Consider the following 17,987-nt stretch of genomic DNA (forward strand, 5'->3'; position numbering starts at 1 on the left):
ATTAAAGCAGAGACCTAGAGGAAAATGTTAGCATAAGAACTATCACCATGCTATGATAATGCTGCTTTGTCATGTGGTAGTAAGAGTGAAACTTTCCAGCTCTGCAGCTGAACTATGTAAAAGTGGTGACTGAGGCCAATCAACAACTCCATCAGCCCTCTCCAGATTTAAGGTCTTTGAATTTAAGAGGCAGTAAAGGCTGCACTTACTTTCCCCCTGTAATGGAAGCACTGAAAAACACTTAAAACAGCATGGGAGCGTGACTGCGTATTTCCACTTCTCACCGCTGTGAAATGTTCTGTCGCTTGACAAAATTAAAAATTCAAATTATTTAACCGTGTGCATTATATCCCGGCTGCCATAAAGAGGTTTGCATAATCAGAGCTGGACTCCACTACACACTGAGTCTGGCATTTAGAAGAGCTTTGTGAGGACACTCCAAGCTTCGCCTCCATTGTCGGTAAAGTTAATAGCTTTGACCGGAGCCTTGATGTCAGAAATATTCAACTTTCTATCTGGGTCAAACTCAGCAATATACAGCATCAGCTGCTGAAACAGCTGTGTTGGCGTTTCTATGTCTCTCCTGTCTTGTTGCCTTTCACCTATTCTCTCTCCTGGAGACAGCACCATCAGCAAGTGCTGATAAAGAAATGGATTCGTATTGGTAATTTTTTTTTTTTTTTATCTCCCTCACTGTCTTCACACCGTCTGTCAACAGAAGCAATGGAGATGGGCAAAGCCACCGTTAACGGTCTTGAGCTTATTCCCTTCACAATAAAAAGCTTAATTCTGAATGTGCTAGTTTTGCTTAAATTGAAAAGTTTTCACACCCACAACATGAGTTTGGCCTCAGTCAAACAGGAAGATAGCAGGTTTGCAGAAGACCGCCCTCAGTCCCAGCCAACACTGCCAAAAGTGAGGCCTCAGGGTCAGTTTTATTCCACTCCTCTGGGACTCTGAATAATGCACCATTATTCATTTGGCCTATGTGAATCTGAGAGGTTGTCTCTTTAAAAAAAAAAAAAAAAAATCATATTTTAAGACACAAGCAAGTTCAAAGCTGAGCGTGCGCTTCTCCACTTAGTGTTAGTGAGCAAACATTTAGCTGCAACAGAGATATTTTGAGGCATTAAAGGCAGAGCAAATGAAGAGATAATTTGTTCACTCATATTTATGGAGGAATTTCGGCTTAGCAAAAATAAAAATGACTTCTAGCAAGCCATAATTTACCCACTGCACTGAAACATGTCTCTATAACCGGGATGTTTTGGGGGCTTTACTGGGATAAGTCAAGATAGTAGCAGAATATCATTACACAGCACAGAATCAGCAAGAGGGACTAATCACTTTATAGACTCCAGATATTTGGGCTTTTAGACTCAGAGGTGCATCTACATACATTGCACTGCGCATAAAATGAAACTGAAGTTATTATCTATCCTGTACTTGCTGCAGTAATCAACGAGGGATTAGCGAATCTTAATGGATAAATCCATAATCTTTGCTGTTAATGGACATTCACTCACATATTCACATATTAACGGTCACTCCTTGCATTAGCCTGATGAATTTTCAGGCCTCAGTGACACTGGAAAATAATAACGAACCTATTTCCAGCCATCGAGACTCGCCCGACTCATCTTAGACTTACTGGTGAATGCCAGAAAGATCCCATGTTTAGAGACATCAGCCTTAGGATGCAGAGCGAAAAACAGTAGGGGCCATTTCATAGCCAACATCAAAGACTCAAGTATTCCTCTGGTCTTCTATCATTGCTTTATCGCTTCTCATTCTTTATTCTTTATTCATGTGGAGTAGCTTTTGTAATGTAATTCCCCCAAGTCCTTCTTATTCCCCTTTCAGATCCTTTTATTCTGATTCATCCGATCCTTTAGATTACCTCTGAGTCCTCTTCCTTCTGAGCAGAATCACTTCATTCCAGTGTGTGTCCAACAGAATGAATGGATGTGGCTCTGAATACCTGATGAACCTGCTGAACCTCAACAATGCATAGCGTTCCTCAATTTCCTTTAGAGCCACTTGACACAGATGTAGGGATGCTGTGGAGGATGAGAGAAGGGAGAGCAAGACGGACGGATAGAGAGTCTTAACAAACAGAGAGAGAGAGAGAGAGAGAGAGATCACTGTAGGTACTCGTTCAGTTAAGCATTTCTTTACATATGCCAGTAAATGACGCTGGTTATCAACCTCGTATCATCTTCACATCACATCAGCTTTACTGTAAAGAAAAGCTAAAGGACCTGGTGTTGATTATAATGCGGGAGTCTGCGCCGGCGACAGTCAGAGGCGTATTGTTTTCAGGTTGTCCGTCCGTACGTCCGTCCGTCCGTCCATCCGTCGCTCCGTCCGTCTGTACGTACGTCTGTCCCATTGTCGTGGATCTCAGTAACCAAATCTCAGTCACATTTTGGGAGTCAAAGGTCAAAGGTTAAGGTCGTGGTGACTGAAACACAGTTTTGGCCTTGTGAATGCGATATCTCAGTAACGCCTTCAGGCAATTTCTTAAAATTTGACCATTATATCCACTATGACTGATCGACGAACTGCTTCGGTTTTGGTGGTAAAAAGTCAAAGATCAAGGTCACGGTGATCTCACAAAACTTGGATTTGGCCTTGTGAACGCAGCATCTCTGTAACACCTTGAGGGAATTTCTTAATCTTTGGTTCAAACGTGCACAGGCGACACATCATAGACGGGGAATACAAACTAATAACAGGAATGTCTGGAAAGCTTGAATAACAGGTGGCATGAAGACAATGCGGCAGCTGAAGAGGCCAGACTAAATATACACAGAAGACTGAGACCCAGGAGAACACAATAAACTAAGGCTGGAGGTAAAACAACAATAGACATTTAGCCAAGTCATTACAAAATAAAACGGGGAATAACTAAAAAGAGTCCGGGTGGGACGTCACAGTGGATGTTGATTCAGGTGCCAATTTCAAGCCAACGCAAGAAGTGTGGAAAACAATATCCATTCAACAGGATGATGAGTAATTCAAGTGGAAATTAAGCAGGTAATAGAAATCTGATCTCTGCCTCAATATTGGTGTAGCCTTGCTAAGAAGATTGGTTTTTGGCTGGATCAATAAAGTTTGAAAATTAGCCCTTGGAGGCTATTTACCGGGGCAGAATTCATGGCTGTTTGTGAAGGTCTCTTATTTCTATGTTTGTGAGGACACTCTTACTTCTTCAAGAGGCTATTTGAGGACTTACAGCTCAGGCATGTCATGCTAATATGCTGTTAAATATTAGTCATGGATTAAATGTAGTGATGGAGAGTTCTCGCAAACTGAGTGAAATAAATGTGCAAGTGGGTGCATTGGCGTGCCTGTGTATGTGTGTGGGTGGGTGCGTGGGTGTCTACACAGCAAAATTACCAGGATATTGAACTTGTAAGTTCAGGCAGGAATGAACAAGCTGTAGGAAATCTTGTAGCAGAATCTGATGTTTGTAAGAGGCTCGGAAATAAAATAAAAAAAACACAGCCAGGCCTTGATAAAGAGAAACCAAGTAGCAGAACAAGTCAAATCAAAGATTAAACTTTGAAACACAGCCTTGCCACTTGGGAAAAGAGAAAAAGCTTTCCTCCAACTGCGGCTTTTCTTACTAAAGAGACTTTAGAAGACATTGATTTATCATTTTCGGGGAAGTTGGTGGTGTATTAATGATTAAAAATAGAGTAATTTCACCAGGGAGTCAGTTTGATACAAAGAAAACTCAAACCAATTACCAGACTTAAAGAACTTTTGACAAAGAGTGTGTGTGTGTTTGTGTGTGTGTGTGTGTGTGTGTGTGTGTGTGTGTGTGTGTGTGAGTGTGAGAGAGAGAGAGAGAGTTAGAGAAAAACATTCTGAACCTTCCTATGGGATCAAACGCAATCATCCTTTATGCAGAATCTTAAACTAGAATTGGTGTCACAAGTATAGAAGAGACTGTCGCTTAATTTTTGTCATTAATAGACGGCGGTTTTAAAATGGAGATATTGTCACGGTTGTCGTTGCACCAAAGTAATCAATTTTCAAAACTGCCGTGTCTGTAAACTTATTAAAACAGTGACCAATCTGATCAGTGTACAACATGGTAGTGTGTGTGTGTGTGTGTGTGTGTGTGTGTGTGTGTGTGTGTGTGTGTGTGTGTGTGTGTGTGTGTGTGTGTGTGTGTGTGTGTGTGTGTGTGAGCTGCATATTAGTAGGAAGAGGAAAGTTTTTTCAGTCAGTTTGCTACCTGTACCTATAAATACCTTCTTTCCCGGAGTTAACCTCATTGTCTGCTCTCTCTCTCTTAAACTCTCCTCCTCTGCCTCTGTCTGCGCCACTCGTCTGGATGATCCTTTTCATTATGTACTGAGACAGCTTCGCCGCTGTTGTGTGTGTGTGTTTGTGCTGGTGTTGTGTGTGTTTGTGCGCTGTCTTCTCGCCACCAGAGCAGATGGCTGAGGGAAACACCAGTGATTAGCCTGGCTGACTACATATCTTGCTGTCAGTAAGAAGCTCACCAGGAGCCTCGCTTTTGAACAAAGTCACATTCATACCGGAACAAAAACTAGACATCCAAGTAGCAAACAAATGGGTCTGTCTGTCTAACTCAGCGCTTTAGGGGTCAACTGTGTCACTATTATTGAAGGCCAATTAAAAAATGAACAGAGAAAGTGATGGAGGTTTTGCAATGACCGTTTTTAAAATGAAATCAAGAAAATAAAACCGGCCTTTTAAAAACTTGCTGGATATATGATTGTCACAAGGTAAACAGCGTAATATGTCATTTGTCATTTCCTTCCAGAATGACACATAAAATGTTTTTTTTTGCTCTGACACTTCTATCAGCAGGATGACAGAATTCATCTGTGCTTTCCAGAACTGTTACAAACCACTGTTGGAAAAATAAAAGCATTTTACGATCTGACAATACTGTGGTTAATGAGGCTATTTGTTTTCTCTGAAGGTGGTTTCTTGCCAGGAGAAGGTGGTGGTGACAAGAGCTTCAGCCATTGTTGTGTTTACAAGACAAGAGGTTTTAATACGCCCTCTGAGCAGCGCTACGTCTTCGAGGCAGATTGGAGGTTACAGTGAGACACTATCAGAAAGTGACTAGCTAGCTTGTTAGCGTGCTAACTTCAGTAGAAGAAAAGACGTCATAGAGACAAGAGTTAAGCTCTTAGTGAGTGAAGGAATGAGGTTTGATGCTGAACTGACAACGTTTCCTCTCGACTAGAACAGCTGTTAATGCTAACATAGGCTATGTAGCAATAGCAAAACTTACATGTAGCTCCTTTAAGGTTTGATTAGGTTTTTGGTTGGGATTAGGGTTAAACCATGGTTTGGGTTAAAATAACTACGATTAAAGCTGCCCCGCGCAGTTTTCCTGCAAAAAAACTTTATTTTTTAGGTGCACCGTCAGGAGAGATAAACCAGACAAATGTTTGGGGCACCCAAGGGGAAAAGGGGGCCCTTCATATTGCATACATTTTGCAATGACAACAATAAACCCCCTTAAACCTCACATACCGACACTATACAATGCACTGTTATTGCCCCATAAACCCCACAAGTGGGGCCCCTGATGATGTGTGCCGTAACTGCCTGTGAGGCATTCAGGGAACACTTGTGAATTGTAGCATTCTTCAATGTGCTTCTTTGCCTGGGGCCCCTCAGAGTGTGGGATCGCTACTGTTTTTACAGTACGGATGAACATGGATTGTGTGTATCCTTGAAATATCAAAACGTGTTGAATGCATGACCATCCTTATGAAACATTTGTCAGTTACATTTAAAATTTTTAAAACCTGCATAATTTACATGCTTTCTAACATTTCTCTTCTTCCCTGACTTTGTTGGCACAAAGCGGCATATCCTGGTATATTAACACTACCTGCGAATCCCTGGAATCAAAACTGCGATATGTCAGTGTTATCAGCACTCTCTCTCACTCTCTGTATCACACCCACACACAACCACCCACATGCTCCCTCTCACACACCCTGAGTGTTCTCTGAGTTGCTTATAGAAATGTAGCAATAAATAAATCCTCATTTATGTCCAGGTCGTGATTTTGTGCGTTCCTTCAAAGCAGACACAGAGATCCCAGAGTTTACTACTCCTGATTATACGACTCATTAATTTGGTTTGTCTGTTTATCCTCAGTTGGAGGTGGTGCCCCAATTTTCAACAAGTGCAAATTTAAATTCAAGTCTAGTGGTTCCTACTTAATTACTATGGCTGTTAGACAGCTTTGTCTCTTGAACATAAACACACATTAATGGGCGCTTGTTGAAACGACTGATGATCCCATTTTTCATGGGATGACAGTTATGGCAACCTCCTGACCTTTCAACTCACACCACCTTCAGGCCAAATTTTCCACTTGTGCAGAAGAAATGTCGAAATCTAACAGGCAGAATGCCAATGCAATTTTCTGACTCATCCATAAGGAGAATCTTCAAAGGCTTTCTGAACAGCAAACTTGTCAATATCTTGTTTATTAGAATGTAATGAATGCTGCAGCTTTTAGGAGCCTCTGATCGTAGTTGTACTGTCAGTACCGGCTTTTACGTAAACAAGACTGATGCTCCATTAACGAACCCCTCTCAACTTGAGCATTAGTCATGCAGCATCTGCCTGGTGTTGACAGTGAACAACGTTTGACTTTACATCTAATTATATGACATATATAAGATCACCAAAGTGCAACTTTTTAGATTTTGCTGAGATCAAAATGTCATCTGCTGAAAGGTGACATTAAAACCCAGAAAATCAAAGCAGCTTACAGCCTTTCTTTTGTCCACACTTGTTAATGTGTACATCTGTCAGGGGAGATTGCTGTCCGTCTAGCGCGACACTGTGCTAATCCTTCTATTAGAGGTTTTAAGAAGCCGTGACAGGAGAGGAGATAGCATTAAGCCCTCTGTTGGGAGCTGAGCACCAATCTATTGACAGATGCAAGCTTAATCACTCGTATTAACGCACATGCACATACACAGAAAAAACAGATTGCTCACTCAGTAGCGTTTGCACATACTCGACGCACTCTAACACTCAATGCACACGCATGCACACGTCAGTCTCTGGTGTTGTCTGTCTTGAGGTGTTTTTAAACAGCAGCTTAAAAGCTCTGCGGCTGCTTCACAGTGCGATAATGGCTCCTATCTAAAAATGTCCTGTTCCTGCAAGGCGGTCATCATTCTCATCAATTACCTCCTCAGAGCTTCCACACACTCCTGTGTAAAATCACACACTCTCTGAGTCGGAGCACACAGCCAGCGTTTCCATTTGTTGTGAGCAGTGCTGCTTCTTGTGCTTATTCTCCTGTTACGCCTTGATCTCAACTTTTTTATGCTTGTTTTGATTTCATTTCGACCTTGATCGTCCTCATTTACTTTGCTCGTGTCAGGTTTTCTGTGATTCTTTGTCTCATCTTTTTCCTTTTCCGTCAGACTCTGGGAAATGTATGTCTCACTTTACGGTTTGAATTTTCAAACTACTTAAGGTGTGTTTGATTCACCTCACTAGGCATTTTTTGTAGGCTTCAAAACTGGGCCAACATTTGCATTCATTACCATGTGTTTTGTTTTTTTGTTGTTTTTTGTTGTTGTTTTCAGGTATGCAAAGTTTCCTCAGCTAATATTTAGCCAGAAACTACTGTTCCATCCCTAACCTCTCTCTCTCCCTCCTTCATCTCTCGCATCTGAACATTTCCTCCTCCGTTTCTTCTTACCTTCTGTTTTCCACTTTAATTAGATCAGTTACAGGGAGCCTGTTTATTTCTCACAACACAATAAGTGAGAATGTTGTGTAGAGAAATCGGCAAATTTTGCAATTGAGGTGAAAGAAAGTACAACCAACATTCAAAAAACAGTCTAATGACCAAAACCCACGTTGAATATATATAGACTATAGCATGGCATTTGCAAAGGTGCATTATTATGAAATGTAGAAGCATCTGTCTCAGTTTTGGGACTGTATATTTTGCCCAAGATACTTGAGTAGTAGTATAGTAGTAAAAAAAATGTAGTTTTAACTGATGGTGCTAAATCAAGCAGTCAGGCCGTCAGTGTTGGGGTGTCCCTTAATACCGGTCAGTCATGCCTAGCTGAGTATTGTTGCTGACCATGTGCATCCCTTTATAACAGTTTACCATTTTTGACAGTGAGTTCAGTTTGCAGTCACTGGATCTGAATCCAGTTGAACCCCCTGTGATGTGGTAGAACAGGAGATTGGCAGCATGAATGTGCAGCTGACAAATCTGCAGAAATGATGTGATGCAGTCATGTCAACACGGAGCAGAATCTCAAAGGAAAGTTTCCAACATCTCGTGGAATCCATGACATGAAGAACTGAGGCTGTTTGAGAGCACAGGGAGGAACTACTCAGTATTAGTATGGTGTTCCTAATAAAGTGTTCAGTGAGTGCAGTATAAATGTACTATATAAAATACTACATGGTAAAATAAAATATACTGTGCAGTACAGATAATACAAAAATTAAAAATTAAAAGATATCCAACTGCAAGTAGAAAAGGGGATGAAGTGGAGGTTGAATATTAATAATATTATAATATTGTAGGAGAAACATAAACGTTTTAGGCGCTCAAAAGCTCCAGAGAAGTGTGTACGGCAGGAATAAATGTAGCAAAAGTGATGCGTTTTAAACCAAAAACATAGTAGTGTGGACGTAGCCGGCATGTATATATAAAATCACACACTGGGGCAACAGCATTATGCTGGCTTCGTTTGGTTCAGTGAAAACGAGCAGAGCTGGCATAACGAGGGCGTCTTCTTAACGGCAGTTTAAAAGAGGCTAAAATCGCAGCATGATTTTGTGAAATGAACGACACAGATTGAAGAGGATGACAGGAGCAGACTAATCATTACCACGTAATGTTGGTGTTCCACAGCTGAGGAAGAAACAGGGTTACTCAGGCTGAATGGAGATGCTCAGAGCCCTTCATTACACCTGTGTGAAAAGTCCTCTCTCCTGAGCCCCTGTCTTTTGTCTCTCCCAGCAGAACGTGTACTACACCAGCTCCCAGCAGCTTCACCTTGGGGTGCTGAGTCCCACGATCGACGACGACGATAACAAGTGTCTGGTGGACGTGAACAGCAGACCCAGGCTTCTGGAGTGCAGCTACGCAGCAACCAAGCACATGAAGCTCACCTGGTCGTTCGCTCAGGTAAAACCACGGTTGCAGACGCACTGTTGCAGCCAGACGCTAAATACAAACGAAAGACGTAACAAACTCCAGCTGTGTCCATGTTTTTCCCCATTTCAGGTTCTCCGTATAAACGTACGCAGCCTTTGATCTCGTTAGTTTGTTAATTGACATTCTGTATGTTGCTGCAGCCTCCTGCAGTCTCTTGTCTTTTAGTGTGGCTTTTTTTTTAGTAAGTGAGTGGGCTTCATACCTCTTCCTCTCCGCTTTATTTCTGACCGTAACAGGCACCTCTTCTGGTTTTGTTAAAGCAAAGATCATTCTTCCATTATTATATGCGATAGGCATTTTAACAGCACATCTACTTGGGTTGGATAATTAGCTTTCACACATCCATAGTTTCTGACTTTTAACAACCCTCTGTCTCATTTTTAATCTTCACACTTTTAATGTTGCCTTAAATGTGACAGATAAGTAGAGGGAGCTGTATAATTAGTATAAAGAAGACACTACTGTATTCATGCCCCTGGCATCTCTGGTCTGTGCGTGCGTACGTGCGCTCTTCTCTGTGTGTGTTTGTGTGTGTGCTGTTTTTGTTCGAGACATCAGACTGAAATATTAAATTTAAATAACATTCAAGCCCATTCCTCTCCCTCAGAGAACAATACCTCCCCATATTTCAACTCTCCAGTTTCTGTAGCTACTGGCCACACCGGCAGGGGAATCTGCCTCTAATTAGCACCAGCCAGAATCAGAAATCTCACATCTAGCTTATGTCAGAAGTCAAAGGGATGAAACCCATTAGGCACATCTCACAAAAGAGAACTCCACTTTTTTCGTCAAAAAGTTTGGTAGAGAAGTCACTTAAGGCCTGAGATTAAACCTACAGGCTTTTCTAACAGAGAAAATGAAATGTTAGTTGATGACAGGTTGGAGGAGGAAGGCAGTGTGAATTAAATATGGTAAGTTTAACATTTGATCACATTTCTTCTGTCAACAGCTGAGACTTTCCTCTGGTAAAAAAAGGAGCCCATAGGTTCGTTTGTGCAGCAGGTTGTTATGACCCATAGTTACGTTTTGTTGCTAGGCGACATCTAGTGGCTGTAGTAATTATGACAGGAGCAAAGGGAAGAAGTTTAGTGATGCAGTATAAAGAGAAGAAGGAGGTTGGGGTAGAGGGATGAGTCAACAAAACCAGGAGTTTATGGTGACTTTTTTATCCATGACCGTTTGGACAACCTTAAACACTTTGTTATTATTGTAACCATGACAACAAAAATGGTCTAATCATAAGGAAATAGGCTACTTATTTCAACTCGAACCGTGACCTTTTCCTGAACCTAACCAAGCCATGACCATTTATGATTGTAAGCATGGCAACGAAGGTCTGGCAACTCCGCACATTTATTGTTGTAACCATGGCAACCAAGGTCCGCTATGCCTGTCGCCGTAGGGGAGCTACTGTATTTCAGGACGGGTCGTGTGAGAGGGTGGGAACAAATGACCTACTGTATGTGGCTGTTCAGGTTGGAGGACTCAACAGTGTTATCGTCAACCCTGTTACTGGCCTTTCAACAAGGTACACTAATGTAGATTAGCCCTTATTGACGATTAGGGTAATTTCTCTGTTTAACTAACAAGATTATTTTGAATTTTAATTTAATGCCAAAGAAATAGTTGTAAACACGACATTAACTGCAGCAGAGACTGTGCTCAGAGGGCTGTTGTTAGCCTGCAGTGGGAGGGTGATGGTTTGCTATCCAGACACCACTGGTAGCCAACTAAATTTGTCCAAACACAATCGATTATGTGGATCAATAAAGAGAAAAAAACATCAGATTTAGTCAAAAGCAGCAGAAATTCTTCCCGAGATTTCTGACTGGCTGTTTGTATTCTGCATGCGTTTCTGATCTTTAGCACTGAAGACTGTAGGTTTAGGAGCCAGCACACAGCTCCATGGTTCTCTGTGCAGAAATAAATAGATGGAGGAAGCAGGAGGAGGCAGGAAGGAAGAAATGCAGGTAGATAAACAGTAGACAAAGATAAAAGGTGTAGAGATGCAGGCTGAAGGAAGAAAAGAGATGAGAGCGAGAGAAAGTGCAGGGTGAGAGTATGAGAGGGAGGAGTGAAGAGAGAGGCAGCTTTCAGAGGCAGAGGCAGCGCTGGAGAGAGGTGAAGCGAACAAGAAGAGAGACAGAGGGAGGCAGCGTTTTCTGTGAAGTGGGCAGTCAGTATTTGTGAATTATTGATAAGGAGATCTTTTACAATATTGAACTGAGCTTGACCCTGAGGGAACGGGTATCAATAGAGAGAAAGAGAGGGAGGAAGGAAGAGTGAAAGAGGAGAAGAGAGAGAGAGAGAGGGAGGAAAAATTTGCCTCACAAAAATCTCCCAGAGAGCGGGGTGGTATAGAGTTTTGCGGTAAAGTCGAATTTTCTTACATCAGCTTTTTATTTTATTGGTCTGCTTTTATTTGTGCCTTTATAGACGCGACTTTGTCTTAAGTCGGTCCAATACAAAGTCTTATTTTGCAAATGCTGGGCCACTGTTCCCTAGATTGACCAGAGAATACAAGACAAAAGTCTGAGTCTATTGCTGATGCGACTAAAGTTGAGACATCAAGAGAAACAGCAGGTCCCTCGTATTGATGTACTGCACGAATCCAAACTGAGAAGGGAAGAGCAGCACTGAAAATAACTACTTATATAAATGTAGCTGTCTTATTAAATGTAGCTTGCATGCTTACTGCACTGTACTGTTACATTTGACTGTTTTTCCCCCCATGCATCATTTAGACAATCACGCATTTCTAGTGCAGGACAGATGATATTAGTCCCACACTATCGATCAGTGATACCAGTGTAGCTTCACTGATGTTATTATGATTCTAAGCAATAACTTGTAACAAGCTGCTACTTTCTAAGAGGATGTAAATACTGCAAATAGCAGCTCATGTTTTCTTTACTCTCCACAAATGCAGCTGTGGCTTTAGTCAATAGCATTTTAGAAACTTTGAATTTGAAGGTTGTATCTGAGTTTACTGTCAAATTGGAGTTAATGATATATTTATGGACTGCAAATATTACTTTGTGCTTGTATGGTGTAACATGAAAAAAAAAAAACTTTGGGGGTTTAAATATTTAGATAGGACATAACTGTTTTGACAGCTGCTGTATCAAATCTTTGAAGTCGCATTCTCTGCAGAATAAACCTCATATTTCCAGCCTTCCAGCTGTTAGAGGTATTTTACAAGATTGTTTTCTCCCTGAGCAGTTGAATAAAACACAGAGAGCGCAGGTGTATTACTAAATGTTATTCTGTAAAGTTTTAAATCCAAAACTTATACCATGAGTAGTTATACCAGCTAGAAGAGATGGCCACATTTAGTTCCAGCAGCCGGCAATATACAGGCTGGGATATACAGTAATTAATGTGTGGAGACAGCTGTTGAAGGCGGAGCTTAAAGTAGATGAGGTGATTCAAAAGAAGACATCACAATAGTGCTTTTAGTCGACTATGTTCGTGTCTGGGAAGATTCTCAGTCACCCAGGTCATGGCATCTGTAAGAGCTTTACAAACACAACGGGACTTTGTTTGAGGTTCTTGAAGTCGATGCAGCCGCCATCCGAACGGCTCCTTCACTCCTAACTGATTGAAGTAGAACTAGAAGAATCCTGCGCCTGGAGGCAGAGCCCGGGGCTTCGGCCTTATTTGGTCTTTGTTGGCGGCAGGAGAGGCAGAACGAGGTGGAGGACTTCTGAGGTTAAAGGGCGAGATGTGGGCCACGGCACAAAAAAAAAAAAACAAGAGAAGAAGAAAGCTTGTGTGTGTGATGTGTCTGACTTATATTTAATATGTGTGTGCATGTGGGTTATATGAGGCAGCAGTGGTGGAGTAGTGTTTAGGTTCAGCTGGTGGGGGGGCAGCTGGTAGTTTGGCCAGCTGTAGCATGAATGACAGGAGGGTGAGGATGTTAGTTTTGCTTCCTTTCTAGTTTTCTGGAGATCAGGGATGTTTGATGCTGTCCTCCGGTATTTCAGTGCTATTGCTTGATGTCTTTGTCCGACAGTTTGGATGGTCTGTTACGGTGTGTGTGTGTGTGTGTGTGTGTGTGTGTGTATGTGTGTGTGTGGAATGATTACTGACGTAAGATGGGAGTGTGTGTGCCAGTTTCAGTGCTTTATTTGGGTTTGCAGGCATTGCAGTGAACTGACTGGTGGGGAGTTCCAGGCGTTTAACCCTCCCGCGGGGTCACGTGGGTCACGGTGTGGGTGGGTGTTAAGCTGCCTGGGAGGTCGATCTCAAGACTGCACTGTAAGTGGCAGATAAGTGATGTCACAGCCCACCTCCTCTGCTCAGTGATGGTCCGGTTTGACGTAGATGGCTTCTTTTACTCCTCTTTGTCAATGGTCGAATTTACCACCAATCCACGGTCAGGCTTGTCCAGTAATCAGAAAGTCGGTGGTTTGATCCCCGGCTTCTCCAGTCGGCTCGTCGAAGTGTCCTTGGGCAAGACGCTGAACCCCAAATTTCCTCTGATGGCACGACTCCGTCAGTGTATTAGTGTGTATCGGTGTGATGCATGAATGTGTGTGTGAATGTCAGCTGTTGGTATTTTGTAAAGCGCTCTGAGTGGTTGCTGATTGTAGAAAAGAGCTACATACTGTAAGTGCAGTCAATCCACTACCATTTAACTGTTTCTGCTGATGATGAAACGACAGAATAACGTAACAGCTCTGGAAGATGAATGACACGCGTAATACAGAGAAATCATGACACGAGAAATCTTGTAATTAAAAACAGGAAAAATGTACTGTAATGTTGATGAACCCTGCTGCCCTGTCATGCTTGTTTGCTGCACAAATTGCATTTACATAAGCATTTCACGCTCGGTGCTCCAGTGTGCTAAGTTCTTTGTCTTCACGCTGTGCTTTTACTCACCACATCCTTTGAGGTGAATGTCTTGGTGATTGAGCATCTGGCTGACAGAATGGCCTGGCTTGCCAGCCAAACCCAGCTGATTTGCTGTCTGATGGCTCTCTGGCTGACTTGCTGTCTGATGGCTCTCTGGCTGACTGGCTGTCTGACCAACTGATTAACTGGTGTTCCCGCCTTAATAGCAGGGAATCAATATTGCGGCCCAGCTCTGCACTCTGCAGAATGACAGGCGGCCTCACTGCTGAATTGAGGACAAGGTGTTGGAGAAATGCCAAATATTTGTCTGCGTGAGTATATATATACGTATATATATATATATATATATATATACACGTTATGTTCATACGTGTGTGTGTGTGTGTAAGTGTGTAAAGGATTGTGGGAATGTCCCTGTGTTTCTCTATGTTCTAATTCAGCTTCAGTTTACTTAGTGTGAGCTGTGCACTCGAGGGGCAGAGCGCAGACTTTTAAGTACACTTACAGGAAGTCACTGGAGAGGTCACACACTTAGACAAAGCCAGCTGACTGGTTTCCATTGTAAGAGGCAAGAAATATCACTGCGATTACTTTAATGGATCTTTAGTCTACCTCTGCTACACAGTATACAGTAAGAGCCATCAGTGCACTGCACTTACATATCGCTCTTTTCTAGTCTTATTGACCATTCAAAGCACTTTACACTGCATGCCACATTCAGCCACTCACACCTTCACAGCACTTTTTCTATATATACAGAATTTCTCTACCACACACACATCCCCACACACACACACACACACACACACACACACACACTCAGACACTCACACACACCGATGATACATTGGGAACAGTTTTGGGATTCAGTATCTTGCCTAAGGTGCACTATGATGGCTTCCTCATGCTATAATGTCCCATTAACAGACTGCTGATTCTAGCAGCAAAAATTATGAAGCATCAGTCATTTTGTCCACTGCAGCAATACACGGCTGCAATGACCTTAAAGGTTCAGTAAATGAGATTTTAAACAACAATGTAGCAGCAAACAGCTATTTTCTATGTAAAGACACAGTGGAGTAATGGCGTCCTGAGCAGAGAACGAACTCACACCCCCTTGGTGTGAGTTTTAATCTGTGATCCGAGTTTCTCTGTTCTGTCTGGACACACGTGCATGTCAGTGCACGCGAGTCCCTCCCCGTTAAACAATTGGCCCTCGTCACGTTTCTAAACACACAGGGACCGCCCACACTCATGACGGCACAGTGCAGCGTTCAGGTGAAAGCAACCGTCCACGATTTTCCTGAGACGGATCCTAAGACGGTGTCCAACAAAGAAAGAGATAAGACCAGAGCAGAGGCGGCGGGACCGGCCACGGGAACCACCGGCTCAAATCCTGGTCGACTGGCAGACTGTCAAAACATCCATAAAGTGTTTACCAGCGCCATCAGAGTCTTTACTGGCCCTTTACCGTGGTTCAACTGGTGGATAATTAGAAATGAAATGGGATTTAACTGGATTCCTAACACAGCGAGGTACAACACAACAGCGTTGCCATTCGTCCCACAACGTCAGCTCTCCCTTTGACACAGACGGCGATCCGGCTTCCTCTGCTGTTGGCATCAAGGCGGAACAACAATGTCCCCCGTTTGTGTTTTGTACCTTTTCTACAGAGCGCTGACGTGGAATATAAAAGGTGCAAGGAGACGAGCGTCCCCTTATTCTGCTGCTCAGTGTTTCAGAGCAGCAGTGTACAACATGTGGTTGGATGCAGGGTTCTCATCGCTGTTGATGGCCATCACTCCAGGAGGTCTTTGAAGATCTGGCTTGTTCTGTGGAGAAGATCCAACCTGACAGACAAACCCTGCATGCTCTTTCAACCGACTTCCCCCTGCAGGGGAAACACTCCTTCACACAGCAAGTTTAATTTAATTAGATTGATCACAAAAGATGACATACTTTCAGAATCTGTCAGACATAGCTGAGCAGAGGAGGATGATTAATCGATGAAGGGGAGGGGAGGGTGGCAGTGATCACCAAACTCTATCTATATACACTGACGTGAGGAAAAGCAGATAGATAACTGCATGGACCAGACCTCAAGTCTTGATATCACTTACACCTGCAGTATCAGTGTTGTATGTTTGTTTTTCAGGCCACATGAAGGCGTCGCAACAAACTGAACACAACACTAATAAAACATACTGAAGTCAGTATTTGACACACTGACCTGAACTGACATCCAAGTTGATGTTATTTTCCAGGCTCTAAAATTTCTAAAGCACACTTCAAGGTTGATACTGTCACTGTAAGTTTCTAAATCAATTAAGCATCTTGGTTATGAAACAGTTGCTATCAGTAAAGTCAGCAACAAAATCATTTGCCTGATTGGTTTTCAGAAACACCATTTACTAATGTGGAGTGTCCACAGACACAGACGAGGAGAAGACGTAAGTACAAAGATGCAAATGCTAAAACATCATCAACAACTATGCAACAGACCACGACACAATTAATAATGAAGGATAATAAATAGGCAATTTCAGTCGTTGACACCCCAATTAGATAGACCTTTTCAAATAGGTATGAAAAGATAATTTAGTGGGTGATTGGGTTCACATGAAAGCACTTTTTATAAAGACTTAAGGTCTGTGAAGGGGGTTCAGCAGGTGGATCATTAGAAGTCGAGAGGGATTTAACACAGCATGGTAGTATTTCACTGATTAGCCCGAGATCAATGTCAGTGACGGTTAACGGTTGTAAGTCCAATATGTGAATCTCAGACAGATTCCCTGATTCCACAGATCCCGCCATATTCATGAAGAGGACCCCTCATTACACCGGCTCTGCTCCTTTACTATGAACCAAACAAAGGCGGCGTTATGCTGCCCCCGTGTGTGACTTCAGACGGCGTGCTGACGCCCCAGCGGTGACACGTGTAATGCAACAGTGTCGCCATCCGTCACGCAAGGCCAGCCCTCCCTTTTACACACTGTATATAAACCCTCTAAGCACTTTATTAGGAACACCTGCTGTATACATTTCACTTATTCATGCAGTTATCCAATCAGCCAATCATGTGGCAGCAGATACAGGCCGGGAGCTTCAGTTAACATTCACATCACATATCAAAATATTAGTGTTTTGATAGAGCATCGGTAGCAGTAGCAGAAACTGGTGATCTCCTGGGAGTCTCACACACGACTGTCTCTAGAGCTTTTACTCAAAAACAAAACACACGATGAGAGAGGTCACAGGAGGCGGCGAGCAGAGACGCATCTCACACAATGAACAACACTTCCAACACTGAGGTGCGTGGGCTACAACGACAGAAGACCACATCTGGTTTCACTCCTGTCAGCCAGGAACAGGAATCTGAGGAAAAACGTAGCCTGGTCTGATGAATCTGGATTTGTGCTGAATTTGACGTCGGCATCCACGGACTCAACCTGCCTTGTGTCGACAGTCCGGGCTGGAGGTGGTGGTGTCACGGTGCGGGGGAATGTTTCCTTGGCACACTTTGAGTTCCTTAATAACAATCCTTATGAACCATGTTACAAAGCAAGAGTCGTTTCATAAACATTGACAGTGAGTTGAGTGAACTTCATACATGTCATGTGTGAGTGTGTCACCAGAGTGTGCACACTTTGTTCCATAAAGCGGATACACCTACACATGCCAGACATGTCACAATAGTAGAAGTAGCTAAACAAAGGCAGGCTGATTCAGTGAAGATACTTCCAAGGCGGATAGATGAGTGGATAACCAGGCAGCTGAGAAGAAAGTAAAACAGGCAGGAAGAGACAACCGGCGTCTTCACTCAAGGGAACATGACCGAGAACAGAAGCAGACGATGTGACAAAGGGCCGGTATGAATAGTGAAAGGCTGATTGGTGAACACGTG

The 17,987-nt window shown here is 42.7% G+C and overlaps 1 protein-coding gene across 1 annotated transcript in view; it reads left to right on the top strand.

The window, feature by feature from the left end:
• LOC130176219 (polypeptide N-acetylgalactosaminyltransferase 18-like) overlaps window positions 1-17,987 on the top strand; it is a 63,526-nt gene that overhangs the window by 38,160 nt on the left and 7,379 nt on the right. The window contains exon 10 of the mRNA XM_056387170.1: window positions 9,023-9,190. Within this exon, the coding sequence (XP_056243145.1) occupies window positions 9,023-9,190 (168 nt within the window). The remainder of the gene's footprint in view (window positions 1-9,022; window positions 9,191-17,987) is intronic.

This window comes from Seriola aureovittata, chromosome 10, assembly GCF_021018895.1.
Source record: "Seriola aureovittata isolate HTS-2021-v1 ecotype China chromosome 10, ASM2101889v1, whole genome shotgun sequence".
Taxonomy (NCBI): domain Eukaryota; kingdom Metazoa; phylum Chordata; class Actinopteri; order Carangiformes; family Carangidae; genus Seriola; species Seriola aureovittata.